Source organism: Chaetodon auriga, chromosome 13, assembly GCF_051107435.1.
Source record: "Chaetodon auriga isolate fChaAug3 chromosome 13, fChaAug3.hap1, whole genome shotgun sequence".
Lineage (NCBI taxonomy): Eukaryota > Metazoa > Chordata > Actinopteri > Chaetodontiformes > Chaetodontidae > Chaetodon > Chaetodon auriga.
The window spans coordinates 4,488,870-4,515,542 of NC_135086.1; the positions used below are offsets into that span (position 1 = coordinate 4,488,870).

The 26,673-nt window shown below is 45.2% G+C and overlaps 2 protein-coding genes across 5 annotated transcripts in view; one reads left to right on the top strand and one right to left on the bottom strand.

Annotated features, from left to right (window-relative positions):
- The window catches only part of dnah7 (dynein, axonemal, heavy chain 7), a 70,235-nt gene extending 69,093 nt beyond the window's left edge, over positions 1-1,142 (top strand). The window contains exon 66 of the mRNA XM_076746753.1: positions 311-1,142. Within this exon, the coding sequence (XP_076602868.1) occupies positions 311-517 (207 nt within the window). The 3' untranslated portion in view covers positions 518-1,142. The remainder of the gene's footprint in view (positions 1-310) is intronic.
- On the bottom strand, positions 1,136-26,673 carry slc39a10 (solute carrier family 39 member 10). Of its 4 annotated transcripts, none has more exons than XM_076746763.1 (12): positions 26,613-26,653; positions 20,179-20,280; positions 19,249-19,332; positions 15,121-16,590; positions 14,424-14,592; positions 8,318-8,493; positions 7,551-7,715; positions 7,281-7,389; positions 6,887-7,201; positions 6,265-6,345; positions 3,917-4,107; positions 1,136-3,735 (listed from the first exon to the last, which is right to left on the bottom strand). In XM_076746763.1, the coding sequence occupies exons 4-12, from the start codon at positions 16,567-16,569 to the stop codon at positions 3,583-3,585; spliced, it is 2,808 nt and encodes a 935-aa protein (XP_076602878.1). In that variant the 5' UTR covers positions 16,570-16,590; positions 19,249-19,332; positions 20,179-20,280; positions 26,613-26,653; the 3' UTR covers positions 1,136-3,582. The 4 variants fall into 4 exon arrangements, with proteins under 4 accessions (XP_076602878.1, XP_076602879.1, XP_076602877.1 ...); XM_076746764.1 differs by lacking the exon at positions 26,613-26,653 and adding an exon at positions 22,788-26,586; XM_076746762.1 differs by lacking the exon at positions 20,179-20,280 and having other exon boundaries at positions 26,613-26,673.

A 26,673-nucleotide genomic window follows, 5' to 3' on the forward strand; every position in this document is an offset into this window, starting at 1 on the left:
TCTGTCCTGACTTTTGAACCCTTTTGTTTCTGTCACAACGACCACGTCCGCTCACCATCATACATTTGTCACAGTCAAGACCGTTAACTTTGCTTATCAGCAGCGGCGTAGAGAATTTCATTTGCCAGTTAAATTATTCCACCAGTCAAATGTTTCTGAATGGAAAATAGCCTCTAAATGACAGTGACTATTTGCTGAAGTAGCTAATGGAGGTAGAGTGAGCGTTTGTGACAGCCACAGCTTAAATTTTAGAATCCTGTCATTTGACCGTCGCTCCCTCTAACGCCTCCGTCTCCTCTCTCTCCGTCAGATGTGGTTGAAGCCCGTCAAACGACAGGACCTTCCCCAGAGGATGTGTTACGTGGCGCCCGTCTACAAGACCAGCGAGCGGCGTGGCACCCTGTCCACCACCGGCCACTCCACCAATTATGTCATCGCCATGACGCTCAACTCCAACGTGCCGGCCGAACACTGGATCAGACGAGGGGTAGCACTGCTCTGTCAGCTCAGCTCCTAGCCTGTCGTTCTGTTTGACGTGTCAAGAATTAAAAGAAAACAGTCCCTATTTTATCTACCAAGTGAATGTGACAATGACAGGTGATAATAATCAGGGAACAATGACCACTGGTTCTTTGTATCAGAGTGTTTGCTTTAAGTATTAAAGTACTGTGATGATTCAGTTGATTGTAGATTACCTTGAAGTATACAATAGCTAGCGTATGTAGGAAACAGCCAACAGTAATGCGCTCAAACACTATTACGGTGACATTACCTCTAATTGATTTGACCATGTTGTACTTTGTTTCAGACAAGCTGGATTTCAAAAAAACGTGCTGACTGGTTCCATTATGCACAGCTAGCGAGCTACGACAGCTTTCAGCAGCTGCAGCACGACAGTAACTCTGCCACACCTATTTCTTTTCTAAATGTATGCATCGTTCACTGAGCCATAGCATTTATTCAAGGATCAACTTTGCTCAACCTGCTGAACTGAAAGCAGGTTTGACGAGTGGAGAGAAGCAGCGAGAGGCAGACGAATGTTAACTGACAGATGTGTTACGCCGCCGTGCTTTCGCAGCTGTTCACCAGTTTGTCTCTGTAACATTATGCCAGAACCATCAGAGATCACGAGTCTGGGATCTTTTCAGAGTTTATTTTCCTTTCATAATGGGGAGAATGCACAGATAGGCAAACAGCAAGGATGTCACATTTTGCATTTTATATCCAGATTACTAAACAAACATACAACAAAGCAAAAATGAGAAAAATCATGTACCTTCATTTTACCGACAAACAGTGCCCAATAAACCGTGAAGAAACATATTCTTTGGGGCATAGTGTGTTGAAGTGTTACTCTTATCGAACACCTGACAATACAGTTCTTATTTAAATTATACAAATAATACAGGAACTCAAGAGAGAAATACTGTTTCAAAACAGGACCCCTAATCTTTGAAAAATACAAAAAATACAATCAAAATGAACAAATGTCAAACCCATGTTTGAAAGATAGAAAATGATTAACTTTACTTGGTGTTGAATTAAAACACATTCAGGTTTAAAACTGTATGCAGCAACATATACAAACATAAGATTAAATAATAAAATGTATAAAGACGCAGGTAAGGTCGGTGCCCTCACACTTGCATAATTTAAACATAACTCCAGGTACACTACGCCCCAAAGAACTTCTCCTGATCTTCACACAGTCAATTTAAAAAGTAACAAAAGTTGCCAGTATTTTAACTTTGCAGTACAAAGAATGAAAAACAGATTTACACTTGACACAATGTCTGTACCGTTTCACTCATGCTTCATGCATGATTCAGTCAGATCACTGACATGACTTCATTGTGACTGACGATGGTTTACAGCCAGTTAAGACAAGACGATGGATGTCACATAGTGACAGGATAAATGAAGCCACACACATTATCTGTGTGCTTCAGCAGCTGAAGCTAGGCTAGCTAGCTTAGCACGTGAGCTGCAGAACAGCTAATGGAATGTCGGGGGTCGGGGGGGTTCAAGCACCAGCCACTGAAAATCCGCACTCGGGCACAGTCAGCAAAGTGATTCGTGTACACCCTCAGAAACATACGTGAAAAATTGCAAATAACAATAATTTTTGTCTTGTGGTTTGATACGTCGGGTTAAACATCAATTATAGTCGCAGGGATGCTGATACTGCCATCTGAATGCACACAGTACATCATTCTGTTATACAAGAGTTCTGCCTTTTGCTTGGTCTGTCAGGAAGTTAACTGATTTCTTTACAGAAGTACTTCAAAAACTATTGTTTAGCAGGAACAGTTAGCTTTCATCTGCCCTGCTACTGGCACTATGAAGACCCCATGTACTTAGAGTACACTGAAACCTCATACTGCAGGGTGGTCCGACTGGACAAAGCACCTTTAGGGAACTCAAAGAGGCACCTAAATAAATCTAGTAAACTACAACACTTGTTCATGGAGACAAGAGTAACTAGCTCCTCTGAATTCACAGTTTGAAGCTACTGAATCTTCTAAAGAAAAACAATAATAGAAAAGCCTAAAAAGGATATGTCTCCTTTGGCTACAGATTGTCTAACCCTTCAAAAAGACACCTAGTTTCTCATCGAAAGCATTGATAAGTCTCAAATGCTAATTTGTAAAGGCTTTGGCAGCTGTGTTAGCTATCACTATGAACTACAAAGGCTTAATGATCCCAAAGATTAAATTAGACAATAAGACATAATAAAGTAATTAATGGAGAAAGTCGTTGCAAAAAATAAAAAAAAAATCTCCCAGAACACTTTTCTGTTTTGACGCTATACAGCACATTTTACAGGTGAAGCTATGTGAGCCAACGGGTTGATTCCAGATGTAGCACACAGCTAAACCGAGCTCTGTCATGGTGTGACGGTGCGAGGAGAGGCTCTGGTGCTGCTCCAGTGGCCAGGGCTTGGCACAGAGAGACATGAGATCTGATACACAGCGTGATGACATCAAAAGCTGATGACGGATGCTGGGTGGAACACACACCACAGATGTATGAGGCATGGATGATGGGACACAGCACAGAGCGGATAAGAGACGGGTGGCGGTAGGGAGTACGACGACAACACGCTAAGAACAGGTGATGATGTATAGGCGGCGAGCTGCTGGGCTGTGACAGCTGCCTCTCTGCAGGAACATGTTCCTGCACCACCTTACTATCTGCAGCTCTTTTTTTTTTTCTTTTTTTAAAGATGGAGTTTACTGGTTCAGAGCAAAGGAGGTGTTTGGTGTCTGGTTGGAGTGCAGCCTCGCTCTTCTTTCATTCGGCTTTTTTTTTTTTTTTTGCTTCACAGGGAGCAGACAGATTGGAGCTGACAGAGGAGAGGTGATGGAGGAGCAGAGTGTAAACATCACTGGCAGAGTCATGAGATATGCATAAGCTACTGCAGCTTGTTTGGAATGGAGGCACGAGCCATGAACGAGACTCACATCGCATGCAAGACTGGGCCGTTACATTGCAAACAAAGCATGTTAAGGCCAAGAAGAACAATACTGATACATCCAGCTCTCCCCTCCTTCACTTCCCAGCACCACCCTCCCTCCTCGACTAAAAGCCAAAATCGAAAACGATTTGGTCTTCGAAGATGGCGATGAGCAGCATGATGCTGAACCCGGTCAGCATGCCCAGGTTCTGCAGGATAAAGTGTCCCAGCTGGCAGCGCTTGTGGTCCTCGCTGTCCCCGTGAAGCATTTCTGGCAGCTATGAAAGAGACAGAGTAACCAGTTGGGATCAGAAGCAGACTTTGCTGGAATTAGCATTGCAGATCGGGAGAGAGAAGAGGACCGACTGGCCGTGTGGGAGAGGAGACAGTGAAAGTTAAGCTGATGTTGTTGGGGACAATTATCACTCTGGGGCTGTCGAGCGCAGCGTGCCAACTTACCATATCCACCAGAGCCACATAAAGGAACATGCCAGCTGTGATGGCGAAGATCCAGTTGGTGACATTGTGTGTGTACTGGCCCACAGCTGTGCCAATCAGCATGCCAACGTAGGCCATGAGGGCGGACAGCAGATTGTAGACAATGGCCTGCTTCACGCTCATCCCCGCTTTCAGCAGCACCGCAAAGTCACCTGTCAGCCAGGAGAGAGAGACACACTCATTTTAACACCATTAAAGCAATCCCCATGCATCCACCCGCCTCTTATTCTGACGCACATGTCCCAACATGCAACAGCCAGCATCTTTGTCGTGAATGTTGCTTCACAAGCTGTTTATGAAAGCCAAAAGTGACAGCGGTGTGTCCAATTTCTGTTTACAGTTTGCAGAGTGACATGCACTTTGCTGCGTATAAACCCGGCGGTGAATAGCTCGGCATGTCATGCTGCGTTTTTCTTGACTTTTCCCGTCTATTCTGACTGGGTGATGAGGCGAATCTGTTCAAAGCAAAACTCCCTCCATACATCTGCCACCGCTATCTGTCTTCAAGCAGGTGAAATACAGACCAGGAGCTGCTCTTTCTAAGAAATGTGTCTTTAACTCCCCTCTGATATACTTATGATTACATATGCACGCCGTAGCCTTTCTACCCTCTTCAATCATTGCCGGGCCAAATGCGGGAAGAGGCCCAAGTCTCAGCGGAAACGCCCTGGATTTGGAGAGAGAGATGAATACTGAGGGGGTGGCCTACATTTCCTGCACCGTGTAACAAGCGGCCTCTTTTCCTTGCTAATTACCACAATGAATATATTACGACTCCGCTCTCATCCATCAATCAAACCAGCAGAAAAGGGGGGAGAAGTTAAAGAGAGACAGTCGGCACACACCTCGCTTCAATGGCCTTTTTTTTTTTCTTCTTCAACTTACTCTGGAGTTTCCTGCCTCCCCGGTTCCAATCCGTCAGACACTCAGACACGCCTGCCGCCGCCTCATCTACCGCAATTAACACACCCATCACTGCCAATTAGCTTCACTCTGGGTGGTTAAAGAACCCTCATAATCATCATCTTTGCCATCCAGCTGCCAGTCGGGGGACAGCTTTTGTGTTCAAGAGGAGCTGAGAGGTGCACTTGTCAAACTGCTGGGTTTTTCTGACAAGCGGCCCTACAGGGGTGAAGGCACAACAGCAAGTGCTCCTGAAGAACGGGCGCTGAATCAACAGGAAATGTGAAATTACACGGGGAGAGATTGATCTCGCAAATCTTCCTCAGACAGGACTCGTGCTGCAGTTAACCATCTGGAAACTCGAGCACAACAGAGTAAAAATAGCAATATAAAGAAGCGTTGGACCAGAATCAAAGCTCTTAGCCATGTTGTTCTATCTTGAAGCCTCACAGATACAGCAGATTTTCTGGCACTTAAAAGAGTTAAATGCTAAACCTCACAGGCTTTAAAGCAGGTTTTTTGCAGCATTAGTTAAACCCAAATGCGTTTCATCCTCTTGTAGATGCTTTTAACAGATGTTTCCTCTTTTCCTCCCAAATACAACAATAACAACAGGACAGGATGCTGCTAGTCAACACAAGGGGGAGCAGGCAGACAAACGTCGACTATTACTCTCTGCTTCACACTCTGCCATAATTGACACTACTCTATTCATCAAGCACACAAACGAGGCATGGAAACTGCACCGCGACAAGACACATCATTAGCACTGATCTGCAGTGGATGGCCCCATTGTCTGTCTTTTTCACCCCACTCTCGCCACCTCTTCCTCTCACTATAAACAAACAGGCAGAGGAGAGCACGGTGGAGCACGACTCTGAACAAAAGTATTCACAGTTGCTGGAATCAAACTGAATCAAAAGGGTCCTCGGAGAGAACAGATTTGAATGCAAATGAACGCGCCAGCAGCTGTACCGTCTTTGAGTCTGACTGTACTGAACAATGTGTGCCAGGCACGGTACATCATCCTCTCTGACAGACACATTGACAAGCCATTTCGCTGCTGTCAGACAAAAGCTATTAATCTGGGGAAAAAAGTACATTTTTCTGGAGTGAGGAGAGCGGCCATGATCATTGACACCTCTGGGTTTTTAACAAGTTCTAAGGGACCGAGGGTCGCGAGACCAACTCCGATCAAAGTTACAGTTCAAGTGAGAAAAGGAGCTGTTTTGTATGAGGCACTGATTTAGAAGCTGGTTGTCATTGTGTGAACGAACTGCAACGCCTTCACAACACAGCTTTGTTCTACTTGTTGAGTAACTGAAGTGTGCAGTGTCGAGTGTGTAACGAGTAAATGACTTGTTTTGTTTGTGTTTTTTCACACACTCTCAGTGCGATCCACTTACCAAGTTCATGAGGTAATTCATGGCAGAAAACGGCCACTGATGTGCTGATGCCTCCTGTCAGGGTCTCACTGAATGCTGCGCCTGCGGAGACGACAAGTTCAGGAAATGTCGGGGGTAAGAGAGGAAAACTCAGGAAGGAAGTTTGACATTTTGATGACAAGCCTCCAAAAACTCACTGCCCTACCAAAATGTGCTCATTTGTTTCTGGCAGGCAGATATTGTTACCTTTGCACAGGGCCAGGCTAGCTGTTTCCCTCTGTTTCCAGTCGTTGTGTTAAGCTAAGCTAACCTAACAATCGGCATTCTTCGTATCAGTCACTATAATGACAATTTGATAATCTTAACCTCTGAACTAAATGTGGCAACACAACTGTGGTCCTGTTTTCCCCACATATACAATAGCAGAATTAGCTTGATAATCAGATATGGTTGCCTTTTTTTCCCCACTTTTCAGAGGTCTGGATGAACTGCATTTCAGACTAGTATCACCCCAGCAGATGTACGTTCTGGCTTATGAACTATGAACTTAATATACTCAATATTTCAGCTTTTTACACCCGAACATGCAGCTGAAGGGTTTTCACGTATTTCAGTATGTTAGGGAAATATCAACACGTCTTACCTATCGCCAGGCCGTCACTGAAGTTATGCATGCCGTCGCCCATGATGACCATCCAGGCGATGCTGGCTATACCGGCGTCCTTCATCTCCTGGTCTGAGTGGCAGTTCCCTCCGTGAGAGTGCCCGTGGCCGTGCGAGTGCCTGTGGCTGTGCTGCTTGTCCTTGCGTCCGTTCTCCTTGGTGGGCGACTGCTGGTCTTCCTGGGGCTTTGCGGGCGCCAGTGGCGTCTTGTTGGTGGGAGAGTCGGGCGTCTGGAGCTTTGAGAGCTGCGTGTCATTGTGACCGTTGTCGCAGGAGATGGCGGTGCTGTCCGGGTCTGCAGGAGAGGGGAGATGTTACGGTGAGCGCCACAGAAACAACATGCTGTAAAGATTCAGTGACGCTACGCTTCTTACCTTCGTTGAGGGGCTTCAGGTGAAGCCACTCTGCATCTGAGCGACGATTTAACTTGTGATCTGACAGCTTCCTGCCAATCTTGCCCTCCTCGCTCGCCTTCTTCATGCCCTGTGAGCAGAGACATCATTTTATGCTCCAGCCACAGAATTTCATTAGAGGTCTGTATCGACAAGAGCCAAACTCAAGGAACACAGCAAACAACTGCTTGTGAGAATTATCATCTAATAATAATCAAGGGTTCCTCCACAGCTGGGCGGCGTGTATCTTACCCTGTGGTCTTTGTAATGCTTAAACATGCCGATACAGTGTTCGATGATGAAGAGCAGGTAGATGCCGGCCAGCGCTGTGAGACCCTTCCACACTCCATCAAAGGCTGTTGCCAGACTGGTGTCGTGGCTCGTCTTGGGATTGCTGTGGTCATGCTGCCCTTGAGACTGTAGACAGGAAGAGGAACAGAGGACAACGAGAGAGAGGGAGGAGGATTTATCAGAACATGGATTTTATTTCCTAGAGTCACACAGATTGAACCCCTGAGGCCTCTTACAGCTGAGAGAAAGAGCAGAACGAGCAGAGGATGGTTGATGATCACTGAAACTTACTGTGTGTCTGTGCACACAGATCGACTCGGTGCGTTAAGACATTTACTGACGATTGGTCCGAGGAAGAGACACTTTGGGGTTTCAATATTCAGAACTAGGTCAGCAGTGACCGCTGCCCATCACAGGAGCATGAACACTGACGTTTAAAGGATGTTGTCCTGGTGACTTCAGGATAAATGCCATGTATAAATATTCCAGCTTGGTCCCAGCTGCAGTCAGCTGGGAATGACCAGCGGAGACAGCAGCTACACACTTTCCATATTTAGCAAATGTATGCTGAGAAGTTAATAAAAGATTCACCGACTGCCCCACACAACATAAAAAGTTCATGACTTGACCGATTCTGCTGGAATACGATCTAATGTTTGCTTACAATAAACAACTTGCTTGGACAAAGAGCAAGAGCAGTTTCATGACGGACAACCTGGCGTACTCACGTGAGGCATCAGATGAAGGAGAGCGTCGCCGCTGAGCGTGCCCACTGCCAGCGCCACCAGGAAGGTGAGCAGGAACTTGAAGCAGGACTGCTTGAGGATGGGTACGAGCACCACACCCAGCAGAGACAGCAGGCTGATGATGGTGATGGACACAAAACCCGACAGCCACACCAACCCTGGAGGAAGAGACAGACAGACAGTATTAGCTTGTTTGCCACATCCAGCGTTGTGGAGATGAAGCACATCTCTTCAACCGTGAAAGGCAATAACAAAAGATGGAAGACCTGCGCGGCTGATTGAGAAGCTGTCATGATTTTGTTAGAAGAGAGACTACACCAACAGCTACAGCTTCACCATCGTTCGGCTGTTGGCTGAAGGTGTTTTCCCACCCTGATCACATGTGAAGGAGAATATCCTCCAGAGGTTTTCCATCCATGTGTCCTTGTGATGACACATGACGCCTGAAGCAAGAAATGCGAAGTGGCATTTCAGCAGAATTCTGCTTGCCTCATTTTTCATTCAAGGCCACAGACATGACACATGAAGCAGAACAGGAAAAAGTCAGAAAGGTACGCTATCATTTAAACTGCCAGTCCACCTGTCAGCCCTGGGTGCGTCTCAAAACAGCCGGAGAGCGAGCGAGAAAAACTTTACGATTCGTTCATCACAGAGGACAAAGTCTTTAATGTCGTATGAAATTCAATGTCACACCAAAGCTGGCGGTGTGTTTACTAAAGCGGTGCTGGGTCCTTCACTGCTGACATTCAGCTACAGGACATCTACTGACTAAAAGGCAGTGAGCATGAAATGCACATCTTACAGACAGTTGACTTCAGGGAGGCATTTTAGCGAACGCTCTATAAATATTGCACAGGAAGGTACAGGCAATGTCTGTTCCTCGCGGATTTAGCAGGAAATGTATTTGCTCTGTTTGTCAGGGCCAAAGGGTTTGACCATGGGAAGGATTTGACCAGTAACATCCAATATATTACAAACTGTTGGGCACTGATAGAGCTTAACTCAAATAAACAGAAGAAACAAACCTGCCACCAAGCCAGAGGGAGAAATGACTAATGACAGTAAAATCTCAGCAGCAGACACACTTCCTCTCCTCATCTAATCGGCCCCAGGTGGTGTTGCTTGTGAAGAGATAATCTGAAACATGTCTTATGCCTGACAGAGTGGTCTTTAGAGAGGCTGAATCAAGCTGTTACTGTCCCATTACCCAGCTGTAGGATTAAAAAACATTACAAAAAAAAGCCGCTCCCCGGGCGGCCGTCTCTCCACCCAGAAAACAGGAGGCTGGAGTTCCTCCGGGGGAAATACTTTAACTGAAGAGGAAGGCCCTCGTGCTTAAGTGCTGATCACACAGCCACTTGTCATTAGCTTTTGGGAAGCTTGCTACCCAAACCCCGACTCCCACTGCCGGTTTACATCTGACCTGCAAAAACCTGAGGCGTTCGGTGTTTTGATGATGGTGCTCATCATCTCAAAACCTCCCATTGGTGTTCAGTAGGTGGAGATGTGGTGACTGTGGAGGCCATAGCAGACTGTACGGTTCACCATTTTTATATTCATCAAACATTCGGTGAGTTGAGTGGTATCTGGCACTCTCTGTAAAGGCTGAAGTCAGTGACAGACAGTTGGTGTTCAGGCCACAGTGGAGCACCATGCATCTGAACTGAAACCATGAGGAACAGTATTGTAACACAGGACCTCCCCCCAGCATGTAAAAAAGTCTTTGCATCAGGCAGTTTGACAATATGCAAACACAGGCGCATTATACTCGCAGCATTGTCTGACATTTATTTAAGGTGGTATTTTTAAAGCAAAAAACAAATTTGTGATCTTTACTGTTTCTTTATAAATCATCATATGCAGTTTTGTGGGTTTATTTTGGGAACTACCACTGTGACACCTTATGAATAATGAATGCACACAGCATATTTTGTGTCTTTCAGAGTACGAGGCAGTCACTGTACTAAAGAGACCCCCTGACAGGTTTTAGTGAGACTCAGTATAAAATGAAGATTGAGGATCTGTGTCCCCACTACGTTTCTCTGTGTTAAAATGACTAAGATTCGACAGTCGCCATAGTGAGAGAGACGGTTAATGGGATGGTCAAATATTTTAGACCGCATATTTATAAGAGTAATGTGACAGTTTGCCAATACATCGGCTAGTTTTCCATAGAAGCAGAGGATGCCCTCAGCTTCACGTGTCGAGCAGCAGCTCACATCCATCAGGCTCCTCGGCCTCTTAATCGACTGCATGTGTTGTGGAAAGACTCTCATCATGAGGAAGGACAAGCTGGACAGACTCGACTCATTTTCTCACTATAGATGAAAATGTGTTTAATCACGCTTCATTTTATTGGTTTTCAGCGCGCCTTACGAAAGCAAAGGTGCCACAGCTGACTGCTTCCTTGTTGGTTGCATCAAGCGGAACACCGTGCAACCCTGAGGGGCAACTGTACATCGGCCTGACCGTGCATCACCCGCGGTCCCTCACGCAGCTCATCTACGTCTCTATCTCATTACCCTGACACAGTTGCGGTTGCTTGTGTGTGTGTGTGGGCATGGAGGTGTGTGTGGGGGGGGTCGCAATGGGGTGATAGAAAGTGGAGATAAGGGAAGAGAAGAGAGTGGAGGGAGACCCACTGGCCTGTGTCTTCTCTCCAATTATGCATCTCCTGTGAGCCATGGCTCAGAAAAATGGCCCAGGGTGTTGCTTGGGCTCTCCTAATTGGCACAGTGCAGAAAACGAGGGGAGTGGGGACCAGAAAGAAACCAACTGCAAATTTGCGCGCTCCCCCGTGGATGCTGGCGGGAAGCAAATGAGCGGTGGCGTCGTGGTGTGTGGCGATGCCTGTGGTTGAGTCTTGGTTCACCATTACAGACAATCTAGCGCCTCTAGTTTTCCACTAATGAGGTGCCATTCGTGCCCTTTTGACTTGTTCGTGCTGTCTTCCTCTTTGTCATTACCATTTTTATGACTTTTCAGTGGTGGCACACTGCTGCCTGAGGCACATGTGATACAGGTGTCTCCAGAGGGGAGTGTGTGTTTAATAATTAAAGATTTAAGAGGGCGCACAGTTAAGGAATTCCTCCAATTGCACGGCTGAACTTAAGCCCCTGCTTCTTTGACAGTGTTCTTCCTGCGGAAGTTCACAAAAGCAAGAGCAACTTTCGCAGTTCAATTATTTTGGATTTTTTGTCATAATAATTGCATTTTCTACCTTTAATTAAGAATAAACCCAGGTAGTGCAGAACAACATGACCCCGCGCTTGCCATGTTGTCCATTGTTTATAATGACAGCTCCTAAACTTCGGGCCTACTTTGCATAACTTAGATGAAAAGTAAAATCCAATCACGCTGCGGTCTAACAGAACATGAAAACAAGTGAATTTATCAGGTGTAAATGCAGCACGCTCAGACTGATTATCATGCCGTGTTCAATTCATTTTCATCCCAGGCATGTTATCTGTTCGTACAGATTTACATTTACATTACCCACACACACACACACACACACACACACACACACACACACACACACACACACACAGCTCCATGACAGCTGAGAAAAAGCAGCTTTTTCTGTGCTTTGCTGTTTTTGTGAGCAGAAACTGTGATTACTGGTCCCAGTTTGATTTGTTGGCTTCTTTTATGGCTTTACTTCATGACCTGTAACTCATTAACTTTAAAGCACTGTGATTTTATGATTTGCATTCTCATAAACCTGGAAACACTGAGGTCCCTGAGCAGGGCTTAGCATTGACCTTCATGCTTTATAGCTGATCTTTCAGCCTCTTTCTGGGTTTTCCTCTCTGAATATAATTACTTCAGGGATTTGGAACACAAACTGAAAGAGGAGAGATCACTGCCTTTTTCAGCGTAAGGAAGATGGGTCCACAAAAAAGTCCTTTTTACATCTTCAAAATTGTTAATGCATAATAGGAAGACTCCTTTGCTGCCATGGCAGCTAGAATGACTTAATAACAAGGGCGCACATGGGCACCGACACAAAGCATCCTACACAACTCATGAGCGCTGCGAGTGAATGATCCTGATTTGGAGCGTCGGTCACATGATCTGCCCTTTTGAGAAGAGCCGGGTGTGATGTGGCTGATCGGCTGCATGTTCATTCAAACATTAACTCTCTCCCAGCTCTCTGAGTGCGTTCACTGCCCATCAACTCCCACTGAAGGCCATTAGATTGACACACTTTGATTGACTGCCAGCATTAATCAATTAAGGATGCTAAATACTTGCTGGATCCTCAGTCACGTCTAAGAATAAGCAACATCTTTCTCAGTACGTGGCTAATAACTAGAGCGTGCTCTCCTGTTAAGCTAGGCTACAGAAGTCGAGGCTGAGAGGCCGTTCACAGTCGTGCTGGTTTGTATTCATGCCATCCACACCTACACCTGCAGGTGGATGCGTTTAACTGCAGTTTACCTCACAAACGTGGGTTCAGTTGCCAGTTTGAGTTCAACACCAGCTATGAAAGTGAGTGGGAAGCTAAACAACCCTCTGCTTTCAGAAACCTCTCTGGGTCTAAATAAGGGTTTAACACACGTGATTGTAGATAATTCTGTGGCCATGTGCACACTTTGCAAAGCGTTATCAAGACCAAAGAGCACGGTTATCACTAAAGAAGAAAAGCACCTGTCTTATCATGAGACGTAAAGTTAATTAAGCTTTAGTGTTGTAGAAATACAAGACACTTGAGACGAGTCAGCCACAGCATATTCAGTGGGTCTTGGGGTCTCAGCTGTGCTCTCAAATTACTCAAAGAAACTTGCTCTGACTTTCAACATCCTGTTTTTAAATGAATGTCAGTGTTGAAATTACACTCTGGTGAGTGTTCGCTGCTGCTGCGGATGGCAGAAAGTGAGAGGAAAAAAATTGCCCTATCAATGAACTGAAAATGAGAAGCCGGAGCAAACAATGGAGGGCATACCCAGAGGATTATGGGTTTAATTCCCGCTTCACTTCAATTATCGTCACTATAAAATATGGCTTGATTAGTTCAAATAAATGTTGTATTATGCAGGTCTGACACTCCTCCCCAAGAGAGGAGCTCCAGGTTATTCATCCTGATAGCATCACGGTAAAAACCCCAATGGTTTCCTGTGGTTTCCCACTTCTGAATATTGCTGTTTCCTCTGTCCGAAGGCTCCAGATACAGACACTCGCTTACGGTTGACTTTTTCAAAGCAAACTCCGGATGTTCAATCCATTATTTAAATGGACACTAATTCCATTCAACACTTTAATAATATCTCATCTTCTCTGGGCTCACAGTCATGATGGCGATGCTGTATTAATGGGTTGTGACACGACAACAGTGATCTACTGACCGAATGTGGCGGGTGGATCCAAATGTGATTATGCACTGATGGGTTCAAAGGTACTGTTGCTTGATCCATTGTGCAAATGAAGCTCATTTTGAGTCCATTTGATCAAATCACTGGTGAGAAGATCACACAACTATCCAGGACTAAATACATAAGGATTATAGATGTGTTGCTTTGCCCTGGACTGAGCTATTGATCTTCAGAGGCAATATAAGTGTAAAATATCTGAAATCTCCTGCACACCAGGATGTTGTCCAGCAGTGACAGAGCTTTCCAATCTCAACTTACGGCAGCACAGCTACATATCGTCTACCACAGTCACTGGCCGTAAACATCACAGGAAGAAGACGAGTGAGCTGAGAGTGTGAGTGATGTTAGCATGCTGTTAATGCAATTTCTAACTATGTACCACTTCTTCTGACAGGGTATGTTTTATCCAGAACAGTCAAGAGCTGCAGGCTCTTTACAGGACTGTGGACAAACCTCAAAGTCCTACCATGCGCACTGAGGACTGCCTTTGCCTGAATAAGATCATCCAAAGCAACAACCTGACATACATAGAGTCTACAGCTCAAAGCCTTCTTTGTGTCTGGACTTAAACCTTGAGTGAGGTCTTGAGTACTTCAGGCCGGACTCTTAACAGTGTTGAGGTTGACGCCTGCTGAAATGATTGTTTGCTCCTCTCCACATTACAAGTTTTTTCAGCCGAAATGGGCTGGATCAATAAGACACTCGGCTCTTACCGGAATTGACAGGCTCCAAGATTTCCTTCTTCATATGGCGATGGCGGATGCAGACACGACTATCTATCTGATAGAGCAGGGCGGGACACAGGTAGGTGAACTGGCTGGGGGAGATGAGAGAGTCAGGATTCAGGCCGTAGTAGCTGAGGAGCTGAGTCAGGTTCAGACACTGGAGGGAGAAGGATGGCACAGAATGAGGGGAGGAAACCACTGGATGGGTGCCAACTGAAATAAGAAAAACTGTCAATGCTGTCACATAAAAACTAAGAAGTCATTTTCACTTTCCACACACATAGCTCATCAGGAACACTCCCATCTTTTCACTCATCCCATGGCAGTGCTGGAATAGACGGGCCAAGTGCTTCTCCTGCAATGTTGCTGCTTTCATTCACAAAACAGCACTACCAGCATTTTCCCTGAAATGTTACCAAGTCCTGAGGTGAGAAACTAGCAGCGCAGATTCCCTGAATATCAATCCTGACTCCCATTCACACACGACTCCACGCAGGAAATGTAAACACTGCAGGGACTACATGTGTGAAAAGAGCTTAAGGTACTGACAAGGAGCCTTTACATCACTGCTCAGTACATCAGCAGGACATGTCAGGTGTTTTCTCCTCTATTTGAAAGTTCTTGAAAGTTCTTGAAGCGACACGTCTCACATATCAAAGCTGACAGCAGTTCACACAAGTCTTACCTCCTCATGCTGATGAGACAATCCTCCTGGATGGCCAGACAAGATGTGGGCAGGCAGAGTGGGGGTGGCAGCCCCTGCTGGTGCTTCTCTCTTATCTTTATGGGAATGGCTGTGACTGTGGCCGTTCTCGTGACTGTGCTCAGATTGATGGTCGTGGTCGTCAGACAGAGGTGTGAGAGGGGACGGGCTCCTGTTTCGCCCTCTCTGTCCTCGGACCCTGCCTGGCTTTCTTGGCTTCTTGGGCCGGCTTTCTGTGGTGGCGGGAGAGATCTGTGGCTCCTGAGGGACTGGGGAGGGCTCCGACTGGGGAGAGGGTCGCTGTTCCTGGTCAATGAGAGGAATGTCTGTGCCTGTATGGGCGTCATGGACATGATTGTGGTCGTGATCGCTGTGGTCATGATCGCTGTGGTCATGATTGCTGTGGTCATGATTGCTGTGGTCGTGATCGCTGTGGTCGTGATCGCTGTGGTCGTGATCGCTGTGGTCGTGATCGCTGTGGTCGTGATTGCTGTGGTCGTGATCGCTGTGGTCGTGATCGCTGTGGTCGTGATCGCTGTGGTCGTGATTGCTGTGGTCGTGACCGCTGTGGTCATGATCGCTGTGGTCGTGATTGCTGTGGTCATGATCGCTGTGGTCGTGATCGCTGTGAGGTTGAGCGGGCAGGTCCTTGTGATTTGAGTGTACCTGTACCTGCTCGTGTTTGTGCTCTCTGTCATGTGCGTGATCATGATCGTGGTCGTGATCATGATCATGTGTGTCCTGCACATGGCCATCAGAATGTTTATGGTCACTATCCTCTACTTCGGTGTGATCATGGTTATGTTCTGTGTCATGCCCATGACTGTGGTCGTGATCATGTTCATGGTCGTGTCCTGCAGGTGCAGCAGCAGCCGGACTGGCAGCAGAAGGCAGGTGGCTGCACTTTGTGGGAAGCTGTTCTGTGTGTGGATGGTGGGAGCTGGGCTTGTGGTCTGGATGACCGTGCCCGTGCCCGTGCCCGTGCCCGTGCCCGTGGCCGTGGCCCTTGTTGGTGGATGAATGTGAATGATGGCCGTCCTGCACATCAAGCGCGTCGAGGTGGGCTACGTGGTCATGGCCCAGATCCTCGTGATCCACACCTACCACCTTCACCTCGCCCAGACCCAAGCTGAACAGCAGACTCTGAAACCCCTGGAAATCTAGCCGGCCTTTCTGGCCATAGCGTCTGAACAGCTGATGGATGTAGAAGTGCTGCTCCTCCTCTAGCGAGTGCCCTTGAGGACTGCTGGACTCCGGTAGCAGAGTGGCTTCTCTCACATAGGGCGCCTGGGAAATCTGCAGGTCGCTGTGGGCATCGTGATGTCCGCCGTGCTGATGGCTGTGCCCTTCTCCATGGCAGTGGTTGCACTGATGGAACAGGAAGGTGAGCACACACAGGAAACAGAACTTGGTGTGCACCTGAACTCGCATTGTCCCCTCACTTCCGGTCCCCTGCCAAAACAGAAGAGTAACAGGATCAGAGTCTACACCTCCTCACGCAGTTTTAAGACCACAGTGGCAAAGGAACATAGTGACTGTGTTTCTTTTAGATGGGCTGATTAGTGACAACAGAAACTGCGACGTTGTATCCTGTTTGGCCTTTTATCTGATGAGTAAAACAAGTAAAATGTTTGATCTAACATCTAACAGCTGCCTGGACCATAAGTCCATATCAGCATTGAAAGTTGGACTGAAGTATCACAATATTCATATGTTTATGACATTGATACATATCCCCATGTGATAAGTATGTGCAAACATTACGCAAAAGAATCTAATTGATCCTCCAGTTATGCATTGCACCAGAAAAATAAGTCTTAATGTGTGAAACAAAACTCATTTAGTTCGTTTTTAATTACCATTTAATTGGACTCATTACTTTGGACGGCAGAACTTTGCAACATAATAACACAATGATTAAATCATCTCAAGAGATTCCACTTAAAAGTCGAGAAACAATAACACTGAATTATGGACCAGCCCCGAATGAAACTTAAAGAGGCACAGTTGCCGAATGTAACAGTATATTCTCACACACTCGCTCCTGAAATTGGTCATAAACTCAGTTATCATGGGTAAACGATGAGAGGCAAAGTGTGGAAGCGCAGCTCAAAAAAGCCTGATGACCCCTTCCCTTGCTGTGACGCACAGACATCTTCCAAGGTCAGCATTAGTTCACGTATAATTATCAAAAACACAAGAGATTTGGGATAATAAGCCCGTACATCACACATACTGTAAACACAACAATCAAAGCACCTGCGGCTAGCTGTAGCTTAGCATAACAAATCTAATAACTGAATGAGGGAGTGCATTAAACTCTCTGCTGAGACCCCCCACCCCCCCACCCCACACACACACACACACACACACACACACACACACACACACACACACACACACACACACACACAAAAAGCCTGAGGCAGCAATATCATTCCAGTCAGATGATCCTCATAAGGTCTCTTGTGAAGCCTGTGGGTGGCTGATGCGTGAGGGGTGGGAGTGGGCCTGATGATGGGGGTGGAGAGGAGTAAAGGGAGGTCAGATGGGGAACACTGGATAATGGTAAGCTAGCACACAGCTGAGACCAGTCACACACACAGTCACGCCGGCCCTTGGAAGCCAGCTTGTTAGCAAAGTTTATACTATATTTACAGCATGTGCATCATGAGGGAATAAATTTGTGCTGTGCAGACCACAGATACTGGGCTAAATATTAATAACAAAGAGGGTGATAGATCCTCCGCACCATTATCAAGGCTAGTAACAACAGATTGCTCATTGTAGGCTTGTGGGAGCAACAGCAACAAAAAAAAAAAGCACAATAGATTTCTTTCTGGATACACACACAAAGCAAGAAACTGCAAAACAAAAACTGAGAGGATACAGAAAATAAGTCAAAAGATCACTTGAATAATATCACACAACAGCCTCATTTTGAAACAGAACATGTGCTGCTACTGGTTTTTTTTTGGTAAAGCGTGAAAAACAACAGTGTGCCAATGATGATGATTTGATCCATCTGACTAAAATGCTTTACAGAGAATACAAGTCAAAAACCTTGGCTTAAACAAAGCCATTATTTCGTCTTCAAAGCCTTCATCAAAGTGCAGACGACATTAACGGCTTATCAGCAAATGACTTAAAGACATCCTGTCCCCACATAACGAGATCAGGAACGTGTGAAAAAGCAGTATCAGCTTAACGTATGTAAGCCCATCATGTGATGTCTTAAAATGAGGGATCTTCATGTGAAAATGTACAGAAGGATTTCTGCACAAACCGGCTGAAAAACAGCCAACAGACTCCACTCAGGCTCTTTCACAGTGACTCATCCAGGTGATAAACCACGTGGCGCAAGTCAGCGCCTTCAAAAGCTCTAAAACAAATCAAACATTTAAAACAACGCTGAACGAAACGCTGACTTCACTCTCATGTAGAGCTGCCTTCAGAGAATGGAAGCGAGGCTACTTACCGCCGTGTGCCTTTGAACGACTGGTGTGAAATTTAGTTTGGCCAAGGAGTGAATAATGGCGCTCTGACTCAGGCTGCAGACGTGAAGTGTGGTTACAAGCCTGCTTCACGGCGGTCGACAAGACAGTGTTTATAAACATGAGGCGGCGGTGACCTATGAGCCTTGCAGCAGATAGGTTGGGGCAAAAGCAGGACTTATTTTTATGAGCACACCCTCTGAGGAGCAACAGAGCCTGCTGTGTTTTCCTGATTAGAGTCATTGTTGTGCTTGTTCCGTGATGGAAAGAGAACCTCCACTGACATACTATGAGAGTTAAACTGCGTTACACAAAAAGAAAGCATTACAAATCCATTTTAAGGGCACCGTAGATTTTTTGCTTGACTATGAATCGAGGTTATTAACTTATTTTCTGCAGACATTTGCAACTTACCATTTGAATAAATGGTGAAAATGAAGTACAACATGCGCTGCAGCTTTGTTTTTATTAAAGGGATATGAACGCAGAACACAGCACATTACCTAAACTCATTTCTCCGGGTTGTTGTTGATGCAATCACAATTTCTTTCAGCGCAAAAAGAGAAGTAAATAAACCGATCATTGTACTGCGGAATACAATAACTTGGAAACTCACCGTAAAACGTTTCCTACTTCTTGGACCCCACTTCTGATGCTACTGTATGGGGAGGGGGGGGTTTCCAACTCTGAAATGTGCACTCTGGAAAAATATTAAAGAGGACAGACAAGTGAAATTCACGCACATCTGTACACATATTTCATCCACAGCCAGTAGAATATTCCACTTTAGTACAACCCCTGATGCCAAGTTTGAAACATACACTGAAAACAGGACAAAGACAATATATTCAATGTTTGACCTCATCAGCTTCACTGATTGTTGTTAATTTATGCTTATTCTGGATTTGATGCCAGCAAGAAGTTTCAAAAAACTTGGGACAGGAGCAACTAAAGACTGGGAAAGATGTGGAACGCTCCAAAAACACCAGTTTGGATCATTCCACAGGTAAACAGGTTGATTGGTAACAGGTGAGAGGATCATGATTGGATCTGAAAGGGGCATCCTGGAAAGGCTCAGTCATTCACAAGCCAGGATGGAGCGAGGTTCACCACTTTGTGAACACATGATTGGATGAAGGAGATGAACACATGGACTCTACATGTGATACTTCATGAGTTTGATTAAGCAGGGTTTGTCGTTAATCATCCCTTCAGGTGTGCGTGACCTGTTTCAACTCCGCTGGCCTCATCAGGGAAACCATATTCCACCTTTGCCATTGAAGACATTTTGAAATGTCACAGCAGGAAAAGCACAGCTGATAATTATAAAATCCATGATGGCTGAATTTAGCTGCTTCAGTTTCAGGGTCCTGTTGGTCTCACTGTCACATGGTCACGACTTACTGAGACACCTGAATGCAACAGATCCCTCATTGCTGTTATTAGTAACACCTGTGCTTTTCCTGCAATGGCAGGTCAAAATGTCTGCTGTGAAAAAAGGACAAATTCTAGACTACAACAGCACAATTAAACAGCTTAAACTTTCCTGCTCTGTTGTGATGTGACACTGTGAAGCAAACAGCAGTGCTGAACTCCACCTCCTCTTCAAACAGCCTCTGGCAGACCTTCAGCTTTTCATACGAAGAACCTGAATTTTGGGGAAATGCGTATAAAAGTTGCACAATTTATCTTTCCAGTTGATGTAATGATGCCACATTAAGAACACATCGACTTTGTTTTTCAGGAAGTGTGGGAAGGTTTTTGTTACTTTGGGACCCATTTAAGGGTCAGTCAGAGTGTAGGAGGTTTCATGTGATTAATAAAGACGATTTACTCAAAGAGGAAACTGTACTGTGACAACAATTCAGCGGTGGTTTTACTGTCTTTCAGTCATCCTATAAAAACCATAATTGAAATTAGAAAGTGCCAGTGAAGACGAAAATACACCTTAATAGAACACAATGACACATTAAAGTGTAAACTTTTACACAAAAAATAGAAAAACCTCTTTAGGAGTTATTATTAGCTGATTTTACAGGCTGCAGCGACCACACGAGCATCAACGTGTTACGTCAGAACAGCAGCTGTATAACTTTAGTGCATAAAACTCATGAATGCATCTTATTTCTGTCATTTCGAAAACCTTTTCAATACATTAGGACATGCCTCAAATCTATCTCCCCCCTGCAGGTTCCTGTTGACAACAGGAACCTTGTTATTTCTCTGGGGGAGGAAAAAAACGACTTTGGCCCTTAAGCTGCTTCATATGATCTTCACACGTCCAAACACATCCCTCTCATCTCGCCGGCGTCCGCGGGGAAGCGAAAAGCAGGAGCGAAGCATAAATCTCTCTCCTGGTGTTCAAGAAACAGCTTCAAATGGGAAACTTTTCTGCCCCCATTTGATTAATGAGTGAAGTGTTTTGTTTTGGCTGCTGATCCTGATGTGATCTTCATATTCCTCACAATACACTACCAAAAATATAACCAGCTTTCATTTAAGGGTTTCCAGCAACATCTGAAAGTACAAGGGAATGTTCACTCCAACAGTGAAGGAGGTAACTAAAATTACTTTGCTATTTAAAGGCACAGTACGCCATTTCTCAATTAAAACAATCAGAGAGCCTTTGATTGACGTTTTAAAGCAGCGTGGGATCATGGGAGTGGTTGTCTCCATTGTTAAACAACCACCACCGCCACTGAAAATCTATCGGACGTGACTCAGGCAGAAATGTTAACGGACGGGGTTAAGTATGACAGTTCCATTGATCTTGTGCTTAGTCATGCTTGCCAACTTCCTTCCTCAGTCTGACGAATCATCTGGTGTTTTCTGTTTTTCCAGAAGTTTTTCAAATAGGACAGAGCAAAGGCGACCAAATCAAACGGGCCGTTAACATTTGGAATAACTAGTCATTCTTCAATATATTACTGCTGAAAAGTTTAAAATTACACCTTTAAGGTCCATAAATGAAAGGTTTCCCAGGACTGCTTATAATTTTAATCCACACTACGAAGCCATACAACCAAAAGATGCACCAAGTGGGGAGTGAGAGCACAATTTTTGACAGTTCTTGAGTTTTTCTTAGAAAGGCCTGAGGTGAACAGGACAGGGCAGATGTCACCCAACTCACAGCAGATGGTCTGTGGGAATCTGAGAGGGCCACAATCTGCTGTTTTATCGTCAAATTTAGGAAAGTAAAACACAGATGAGACGCCTGAGTTCAAGCGACATCTCTCTGCTGGCGATCATGACGGACAGCGACGGAAATAATAGATGGCCAACTGTTTCCAGCGGCGATTCGGAAGCCGTCACTCAACGGCGCTGCTACCAGCAGACAGAACATGAAATCATTACAGCTTAGCTCAGCCGTCTGCGAGAAGCACTCGCCAGGATGCACGTCATGTTTACGGACAAGAGTGTTTCTGTCAGTACGTGTAAAACCACCCACCGCCTCTGCAAAACAAAAACAGCCATCACGGTAGTCATTTGGGCAGGTCAAACTAGCAATCCTCCCATCCAGAGTAGCATTCTGTGGACTTTGTCATAAGCTGTGCGGTCGGTCTGCTGCAAATCTCCTGACTCAAGCACCTGGCATATTCACACTCATTACAGCAGACTCAGCGCAGGTGTTAGCTGCAGACACATATGTTTCAGACTGAACTGATCCCAACACACTTATCATTAAATCAAAATGAAGACAAATTATTGGCCAAGAAGAGTCAAACCTGTCCAAGTCACACAAATATCCACCTTCTCCAAACAGCCTTAAACGCCATGATACAAGCAGGCTCAATAAAACCAGCGTAAGCAGGCCAGATCTTCCCTGAACCTCTCACCAAGTCAAAGGACAACGCCACATCAAGTTCAGGCTTTCTAGTTTGAACCCACCGAGTCGTTTAGACAATGTTAGAAACTGAATACGGCCCCGAATTCCTCAAACGGGATCGAACAGCTGCCATGCAAAACAGCGAGAGATGACTGTGGCAAGACGCAGGTGCGTGGCTGATGCCCTGTAGCCTGGAAGCATGTTCAACACAGTGTGAAAAAGGCTAAGACCGCCAGAACAGACACAGACAAGTAAACAGAGCAATCAGTTAAAGAGTGCACACATATCAGAGCAATGACACCTCGGCAAAAACACACAGTGGTGCTTACCTGCAGCCACAAAAAGGAAGTCACTCCATGCCAATACGAGAAGTTCACGCTGGCAGTCACATAAGTAACAGGTTGAATGTTTTGAGGCTTTTGAGTTCAGTGACTTAACTAATTTGTACAGGGAGGAGAGGAGGCACTGGGAGGGTGTGTGTGTGTGTGTGTGTGTGTGCGTGTGTGTGTGTTTGAGTCTGGGAGCTGTGTCTGGCATCAACCACCTGACCGGCTACTCACGGTTGGTAGGACATTCTGCTCATTTCACTACTTTGTCTTGATGTAAATCAGCAATTTGAAATGTGTGAAATATGTCAACGTGTGCCCCACCGCGGCGTGATCCCCGACGAAAGAGTGGGACGTCCTTTAAAATGGCATCCTCAGTAAGTCTGCACAAACACTGAAGCTTATCCACCTAATGTCAGCGCTGATCTGGACTAGCCTGAACCTTGTCCTGCAGACTTAGCCTGACACGCAGTGCAGAGGTATGCGCTTTATCTAGGCTGTTAAACGTCGGTGGGAGTGCCACATCTGTCCACTAAACCGGTGCCTAACATAGACGGCGCTGGAGCTGAACTGCGATGGCGCTCGTCGACAAACTCCTACAGACACGAGGCTGAGGTTAGAACAGATGTGCTCAGATGTGAGCTAGCATGACTTTAAACGCCCCGTCTCCAAAAAAAAAAAAAAAAAAGCACTGTACCATTAGCAGCAGGAGTGTGGGAATAGTGTTACATGTGCAGCGGATTGTGGATACTGTGCACAGTAAAACAAATAGATCAGCCTGGCTTATGTTTGCAAAACTCCTATTAGAAAGCTGCAGCTGGCAGCAGCAGAGAGATTCACCGAGGGTTTGTTCTGTGAGGTATCAAGGTAGGGTTACATGCTTGTGAATGTTTGTCGTTTTTAAGGGAAGATGAAGCAGATCTCAAATCTGGGACTTATTTGTAACGGTCCTTTTATCTCTAATCCCCTGCGGACAACTGGCATGAAACCAAGAGACTAATGTATGTGAAGAAACGGCTCAGCTCAACAAAAGATGGAGTTAATGAAAACGTGGGATGAAGACTCTCAGGCTTCAGGGGTGTTGCCCTGCTTTTTAAAGATGTTCCATCACCTTTCTCTCTATTCTCGGTACAGGTACCAGGTACTGTTTGCAACAAGATTAGGTTTGTAGTCAGTGCCTGATGTGGTGTTATTATGCTTCATTCTGAGTAAAAAAATGAAAAACTGCACTGACAACATGAGATTGAGGCTGGACTGTAATATCAGTGGACACATTATTAGAGAATGGCATTAACTGCAGGACAAACCTTCTTCTAGATGTAAATAATATTAAGCTACATACAAAAAACCCCTCATCCACAGCCACTGTAGGCTGATTTAGGGTTTGTTTAATCAGTGGTTGATTCTTGGATTTTAGTGTTGACTTCAGTATCAGTGTGGCTCAGTGCTGTAACTTTGTCCTCTGTGGACCTGAAGTGACAGAACATTCATGGAAACTTGAACTGCATACTAAGCAGTTTTAACAAAAAAAAACAAAAAAAAAACAAAACTCCAAGCCAAGACACGGCAGACCGATGCAGTCTGTGAGCATTGTGTCTGCTTCCTTTGAATCTCAGTGTAAATCCAAAAATAAGCAACAAAACCATTTGTAAATAGTCACATACTCATACAAGCCTGGGTTTCCTGTCCACGTGCAGCGAGCCCACTTTAGATGTTTAGCGAGCAAAGCCGAGACCAAAACACAATTTCAGCAACGGCATTCATGAGTGCATATTTGATATGAAAGACAAAGTTGGTTGCATTGTAATACACAGAGCGGATAAACTCAAGAGATGCCATCTGCAAAGCTGCTGAGTCTCACTTCTCTCCCAGTGCTGCCCTGCATCTCAAGCATACAACTGTACTTCTTTGGTTGTACATCTGACCAACTTTGGAGGTTGTTTGTCACATGAGAAAAAAAGGCAGTAACTCGTCATGTGGCCCTGTAAGGCACAATGACACAATGGAAGTCTCTACATAATAATACCCCCAGGGTACACATAATAATAACAAAGAGCTACTGCTGTGTAATAGTTGTAAACAAGGTTTGGTGATGCAGCTCAACACTGATGCAAAGGGAAACTCCACCAATATCACCTACAAAGGCCAGTTTACTAGTTGAGTACAACTCGGATTACATACACAGTGCACATGCACAAACAATTTTACACTGCCAGAGAGAACCTACATGTTAGCACTGATGCTAATTTCAGTGTGTTGGGAGCCATCTTTGTGACAGTGGTGGGGATTTGTTCGTTTCACTCAGCGTTACCTGCTTTTCTGCCCCATTTTAACCTCGGAAAACCTAAATTGGTACTGAGGGGGGAAACCCGGATGACCTTGGGTCAGGTGTCTACCAATCACACCGGCAATATTAAAGCTTTCATAAAAGTCTCCATTTTGAAGCAGCTTTTTTCATCCAAATGATGTTTCCTTTCTGAGCAAATTTCCAAAAACTGTGAGCAAATGAACTGAGACTGCACCAGGGGCTCGTACAAGGTGACATTTACAGGACTGATGTGTGATATTATCAGACCTACACAGTGTAGGCCAACATCTAACATTATGTACTCTAAATACATGATGACACTGAGGTATTTGTACTTTGAATGTTTTATGCTACTTGACACTTCACAACATTTTGGAGGCATATATTGCACTTTTTACTCCACAGCATGTCTTTCATAGCTTTATTAACAAGTTACTTTCTAGGTTTATATCACTACAAACTACGAATCACACAATAAATCCTGATATGACATGTTAATCTACCCAGCAGTATATAAACCAATCAAAATTACTCCCAGCATTACCACCAACTGATAGACATCAACAATTACAAGGCAGCACTATAATAGAAAGGGCTATTGTGCCACCTAAAGTGCATTTTGACACTAATACATTTGTACTTCTACTAAGTAGGATTTTGAAAGCAGGACTTTTACTTTATGCTGTAGTATTGCTTTTACTTCACAGTAGATCTGAGTACTTCTTCCACTGCTCAGTGCTCTCACATCAGTACTTTCCAAACCTTATCAGCCATTTCCTCACGCAGACTCAAAATTAAGCTCTTCAGCACTGTTTTGTTAATACTGAGATATGCCAATACCATGCAAGCATTGAATATTCATAGGGGGGGGGGCAATGAGACTTAAATGTCACATTTGCATATCACCAAAAGCCGCCACTTCGCATGCTGTGTCCGCCCATTGAGGAGGGAGACAAATGCATTTTTATTTCGAGCTCAACTAAGGAATATAAGTTAGTTTTGTTTAAAAACAAGCTTATTATTGTTGTTAAAGAGGCAGAGCAGCGCTACCGCCCATCAGTCAGACCAACGGAGGGGGCTTCAATACTGCACGTGGTGCGCGAGCTGCCCCCATCATTGAAACGTGCCCACCAAACAGCAGCGTTTAAACGGATAATAGCCATTAAACCACCATCATGTAGCTGGTCGCCATTATCCAAAATCAGCCACGGCAAGCTACCAGAAATACAAGTTCGATGCAAACTACCCGGTTTGTCTGGTCAGAGTCGCCCGTTTCGGGAAAGCTAACGCTAACGTTAGCTGAAAATGAAACCATCAGTTCAGCCAGCTAACGTTAGCTAGCAGACGACTCAGAGGAAATTAGCTTACAGCCGACAAAGGGCAACGATAACACATGGTTTCTGAGAGTCCGCAATAAATGTTCACATCAACGGCAAGAAACAGCTCCACATCGGGGTAAACGCTGCTCGGGTCCATGTTGTGGGAGTGAATGATAACAAATGGCTTTTTTATATAGTTACCTCACTCGAGTGCCGTGTGCATCTCCTCTCCGCTCGGTACCAAAAAAAAAAAAAAGGAAAA

Excerpts from the sequence above, each read along its gene's own strand:
- slc39a10 (XM_076746762.1), bottom strand. The coding sequence starts at position 16,569 with ATGCGAGTTCAGGTGCACACCAAGTTCTGTTTCCTGTGTGTGCTCACC. Across the intron at positions 7,390-7,550 it reads AGCATTACAAAGACCACAGG|GGCATGAAGAAGGCGAGCGA; the intron begins GTAAGATACACG and ends CTCTGCTCACAG. Across the intron at positions 3,736-3,916 it reads ATGTGGCTCTGGTGGATATG|CTGCCAGAAATGCTTCACGG; the intron begins GTAAGTTGGCAC and ends TCTCTTTCATAG.